This window comes from Arachis hypogaea, chromosome 15 (assembly GCF_003086295.3).
Source record: "Arachis hypogaea cultivar Tifrunner chromosome 15, arahy.Tifrunner.gnm2.J5K5, whole genome shotgun sequence".
NCBI classification, from domain to species: Eukaryota; Viridiplantae; Streptophyta; class Magnoliopsida; order Fabales; family Fabaceae; genus Arachis; species Arachis hypogaea.
The window spans coordinates 94102775-94108454 of record NC_092050.1 but is presented as its reverse complement, the minus strand read 5'-3'; the positions used below and the strand labels follow the sequence as shown (position 1 = coordinate 94108454).

The 5680-nt window shown below is 32.9% G+C and overlaps 1 protein-coding gene across 2 annotated transcripts; it reads left to right on the top strand.

Moving 5' to 3' along the window:
* The first annotated feature begins 683 nt into the window (after positions 1–683).
* Positions 684–4494, top strand: LOC112750420 (ACT domain-containing protein ACR4). Of its 2 annotated transcripts, none has more exons than XM_025799130.3 (8): positions 684–887; positions 1522–1609; positions 1734–1779; positions 1885–1999; positions 2110–2177; positions 2291–2884; positions 2983–3087; positions 3806–4494. In XM_025799130.3, the coding sequence occupies exons 1-8, from the start codon at positions 701–703 to the stop codon at positions 4139–4141; spliced, it is 1539 nt and encodes a 512-aa protein (XP_025654915.1). In that variant the 5' UTR covers positions 684–700; the 3' UTR covers positions 4142–4494. The 2 variants fall into 2 exon arrangements, with proteins under 2 accessions (XP_025654915.1, XP_025654916.1); XM_025799131.3 differs by lacking the exon at positions 684–887 and adding an exon at positions 935–1401.
* Positions 4495–5680: the final 1186 nt, after the last annotated feature.

Here is a 5680-nt window from a genome sequence, read left to right as displayed (position 1 = left end):
GAACAAATTTTGCTAATTTTTTGCTTATATCTTCTAAATGGTTATTTCAATATCACTACAAAAATTTCAATTAAATGAATAAATTATTTATTAATTATAAGTTTTTTGTTATCTATCAAAAATATAATATTTATTAATTAATTTTATTATGTTTTAACATTATTTAAAAATTTATTTATTGTTCGTATTTTTAATGGTTAGTATGGTAGATTGGTAGTAATATAAATTTTCTGATTTGATAGTTTCTCAAATTTAAATAATATAAACTGTTTTTTATGTTTTAAAGAGTAACAGAATACCGGAAATCAGAAATAAGAAGAGCACGGTGAAGAGAGATAGAAAATAAAATAAAATAAAGGGAGTAAGAAAGCGAGCGATAGTGACAGAGAGAGAGGGGGGTATCTGCGATTTTTTGGATACTTTTTTGAAGTTGCAGGTTTTGGAGCATCGTGTCGGGGCAAGGGTTCAGAATTGGAAATATATATTTTAGATCAACCTCTCTGATACTAACTGATTATCAAGGCAAAAAATAAAGATTTAATTATCCTTAAATTAACATAATTTGAGTCACATACGATTTTATTTTTCATCGTATTAATTAATTCTTTTATTCTAAAAGATTTTTCATATATTTTCCCTTTATTTTCTAATTATATATATATATATATATATATATATATATATGAGAGGATCGAAGGAGATGTGTGGGGGTGTGCTATTGAGATCCCTGTGGGGTTTACATACAAGAAGAGAAAAAACCAGGCACACATATAAATACATATATTCACAGGTTTGTTACTTTTCAACAAGTAAGAACGCCACATTCATCAAAGGCCTTATTTTTGTGGTGGTAGCAGCATATCACGAATTCTCAGAACCTGCAATGGGTAGGTGTTCTTGTCCTCTCTTCGTTTGTGGTTTCCTGCTTTCTCGTGCTTTGGTCTTAGATTCATCCTTCCTTTTTATTGTTTTGTTTTTTATTTTTAAATTGTCCGCAATTAAGTGGGAACAACATATTCCCTGGATTCATGGTTTCTGAGGGTTAAAATGTTTCATCTCCCTAGTCCTGGTGGCCCCTTTCCTCCTTAGTCTCTCTGGCTATTGCAATTTGCAAGCTGTTATATTGTTGTTTTGTTTCATTGGCTTAAATAGGATTCGTTGCTCTGTGATTCCTTCTTTTTATCACATTAACAGCTAAGCAACACACAGCAAAAATATACCCCACCACACAGACCCTTATTCGTACCCCCAACCACTTTTTTTTTTCCTTTTCTTTTCTTCCTTACTCGGTTATTCTTTTTTAACCCACCCTTATTCACTCTCAATTCTTCTCTTTCTCTTTCTCTTTCTCTTTCTCACACACATGCTCTGTGTTTTGTGCAAGGGCTTATTCCTAAGGAGGTTCTCCTCTTCATTCATTGTCATCAAATTTTTTACATGAATTTTTTATTATTTTATTGTTCTTCATTATTTCTACCGTTTTCCTCTCTTCTAATTTTTTATTTTTGTTTGCCTTTATAGCTTATATTTCTGAGGCCAACATGAATTTCTGTTCTCACTACATGGATGATGAATATGAGAAACTGTTCCGAAGACTCAACCCTCCCAGGTACCAATTTTTCTCGTTCCCCATTCTAATGAAACGATTCTCTCATTTTAGGTGAAAAAGAAAAATGGAAAAAGGTAAAAATTTGAATGATTCCACCCTCATATATCTTCTGTAATCTTGTCAGAGTTGTAATTGATAATGAATCCGGCAAGAGCGCCACTGTTATAAGGGTATGCATCCTTTTTGTTTGTTTTCTTAATTTTCTTCCATTATCATCATCGTCATCATTTATTATTAATTGTTTGTTCAATGATGATGTTCCTTTTATTGTGCAGGTTGATAGTGCAAACAAGCATGGAATTCTTCTTGAAGTTGTACAAATCCTCACTGATCTGAACCTCATCATAACCAAAGCTTACATTTCTTCTGATGGTGGATGGTTCATGGATGGTAATACATTTAATCTGACCTAATTGTATGTTCTGATTTCACTGAATCACAATAATTGTTTGGGGGAAAATGTTTAATATGTCTGTTTCTTTATTATTCTTCTATGCCAGTTTTTAATGTCACTGACCAAGATGGAAACAAAGTTACGGATGAAGCTATTTTGGAATACATTGAAAAGGTGTGTCTCAATTTGGTGATTTCTTAAATTCCTTCTCTGCTTATGGATGTAGTCTTGGTGTTTTTGTTGCAATTTTTTTTGTGTTGCTTTAATTTAATTTGATTTTTGTGCAGTCTCTTGGTCCCGAATCATGTGTTTCATCTCCCATGAGGTCCGTTGGGGTGAAGCAAACAGTGGACCACACCACAATAGAGCTTATGGGGAGTGATAGGCCGGGGCTGCTCTCCGAAGTGAGCGCCGTCCTCACCAACCTAAAGTGCAACATTGTGAGTACAGAGGTGTGGACTCACAACACCCGTGCGGCCGCTGTGATGCATGTAACCGATGATGAGACAGGCTCTTCAATCACCGATCTGAAGAAGCTGTCTCTGATCAAGGAGCTTCTTTGCAATGTGCTTGGTGGTGGAAACAGAAAAAGGGTTGCCAAGACTATTGTTACTGATGAAGTCACAACGCATACCGACAGGAGGCTTCACCAGATGATGTTTGATGACAGGGATTATGAGCGAGTTAGTGACGACGAATTTGACGAGAAGCAGAGGCCAAATGTGAATGTTGTGAATTGGTCTGATAAAGATTATTCGGTTGTTACCATTCAGTGTAAGGATAGGCCGAAGCTTCTATTCGACACAGTTTGCACTTTGACAGATATGCAGTACGTGGTTTTTCATGCGAACGTCAATGCCGAGGGGCCAGAAGCATATCAGGTATAAGGCATTTTCAAAGCCATGAATTCCTTTTGTTTTTTTCTGGTTGGTCTTTTGACGACATTGGTTAAAACATTTTGTGGATTTTGCATGTGTAGGAATATTACATAAGGCATATAGATGGGTCACCTGTAAAATCAGATGCAGAAAGACAAAGGGTGATACAATGTCTTGAAGCTGCAATTGAAAGAAGAGTATCTGAGGTGAGGGACTTTTATGCTACTGAATCTGTGATTTTTTAACTTTTAGTTATTGCTTTGAAATCTGCAATTTGGTTGTGTATTTTTTTTTTAATAATTAGAGTAAACAAGCTTTTGAGAAACTTTTTACATGTCAATTAGTTATTCATGAATATTTACTTGGACATTTATATTGATGGTGCAAAAATGTGATCTATTCATAAACTTTACTCTGAAAATATATGGTGAATATGACTCTTATTGGTGTCATGTAAAATGGACCTTTATAGTTGGGAGTTACTTCGACTGTAATTGTCATCTCTCACTGCCAACTTGTTTTTTCTGATTGTGGCCTATAATTCAATCACCAATAAATAAATAAATAAAAAGACTAATTCAACTTGGTTCTTTTTCTTGTGGTTAACAATTTGTCCTTGATTGAGGAGCAGCCACAATCTTTTGATGGTTCTGAAAAAAATGTCAATTTTTATTTTTTATTTTTAGTGACAGTTTCTTGTATCCTGCTGTCCTTTTATTGTAGTGACTATTATCTGTTGCTATTATTTTTTCTTGCGGCTTGTTATTTAGTCCAGAGATCTTTTCCCCTTTGAATAGTCTTTTCTTTATTTATTCAAATGCCTATTAGGTAGATTTGGTTTGTTTCTCTATCAACCACTGCTTTGTTTGGTTTGGCCTCTTATTCACAAAGACTAACAATTTTTTATTATGTTTCAAAATTTAGGGTTTGAAGTTAGAACTCTGCACAACTGATAGAATCGGACTTCTTTCTGATGTCACGCGTATCTTTCGAGAGAACAGCCTCACTGTTACAAGGGCAGAAGTGACCACGAAAGGAGGCAAAGCTGTTAACACGTTCTATGTGCGTGGCGCCTCCGGTTGCACAGTTGATTCTAAGACCATAGAATCAATTCGGCAAGCAATAGGGAACACTATCCTTAAAGTTAAGGGCGCCCCTGAAGAATCTGTTCCTCAGGATTCCCCTACAAGATCTCTCTTTGGTGGTCTTTTCAAGTCCAGATCCTTTGTTAATTTCGGATTGGTCAAGTCTTATTCCTGAGAAAAGAGTATATATTCTCTCTCGCTCTCATTGTACAGTGAAAGTTCTTGAGGTGCCAAAAAAAAGGCCTTACCCCAAATGAAGTGTGACTTTAGTTTTAAGGTTTAGGATATTAGGATCATTAGAATATCTCAAAAAGGTTGAACCTTAGGGAGAGTAGCTTGTAATTCTCAACTCCTCTTCTGCTTTTAGTTTTAGTTTGCCATTGTGATTCTCTCCATTCAAGAGTTGGAGTGTTGGAATCACACAGAACCTTAGTCAATTAAAAGCTTGAAACTAGTTTCAACTTTCATCATGTACATATATTTTCTCATTTACTAATTTAATTTTCTAGAAGCATTTAATGATTCTCATATTTGTTTAGTTAATAGTTAATACTATGTTACTTTTGGAGTAATACTATATTCTCTTTGCATATCTTTGTGCATGCTCCGTAGAACTAGAATGAAATTGCAAATCAAATTGAAAACGGCAATTATAGCTTAAAATGCATAATCATTACCGGACTTAGAGTATCTCCAATGAAATACTTTTAGAATATATTTTTTAATATTTTCAACAACTGAATTGATTTAGACTTAAAATTTGTATTGGATTTGATTTGTGATATAAAATTGGTACCATCTTAGAGATATTGTATTATTTTATTAGAGAACTACTAAAATCTGCTTTAAAATTCTTATAAAATCTAAAATAAAATTAAAAATTAAAACTAGTATTAAAAATGTTCTTAGCATCCAATTAACTATGATTGTCTCTTATAAAATCTGCTTTAAGAGTATTTACTGTTTAGAATTATTCATTACCTTTGTAATCAATTTACATATTCCATTATGATTGTCTCTTATACAATCCAGTCACATGAATTTGATGCATTATATGAATTTATAGTAATACTTTTATGGGAGACAGTATCAGTTTTTTTCCTAAAAAAATTGGGAGCAAATATGAAAATTGTCCTCACATTTTTTCCGTATTATTCGTATACCAAAACATTTTTAAACCGATTCAATGTTATCTTATAATTTCATTAAAAATATTAATAGACGATGTATATTTTGTGAAATATCGATTCTTTTATCATTTATTAGAAAAAAAAGCTTATATAAGAATGTGATGCATAGTTGTAAGAATCAGACCCGTCCGACTGATTCAACAAAAAAATTAGTGAATTGAATTGTTAACTAGTCTGATTTAGTTTCTGGATCGCTTAAGGACAAAAATCGATAAGAATTTATCAAAATAAATGAAAATCGGTCAAAATTGATGAAAACCAATAAAAAAAACTACTCCAACCGAATCAATTAAGAGAAAATTTTAAACTTGATGAAAATATGGTTTAAATCAGGGTCTTTCTTGTGACTGCATGCTCCGTTTGCCACTAAACTATGTTTTTACTTATTATTTTATATGCTAACTATTAATTATATAGCTCATACTCTTTTTATTATATAATTAATCTTAGTTTTTCTTCTCTTGTAAATTTCATACTCGTCCAAGTCAACTTGAAGTTATTTCTATCTAATGCGTTGTCTGTTC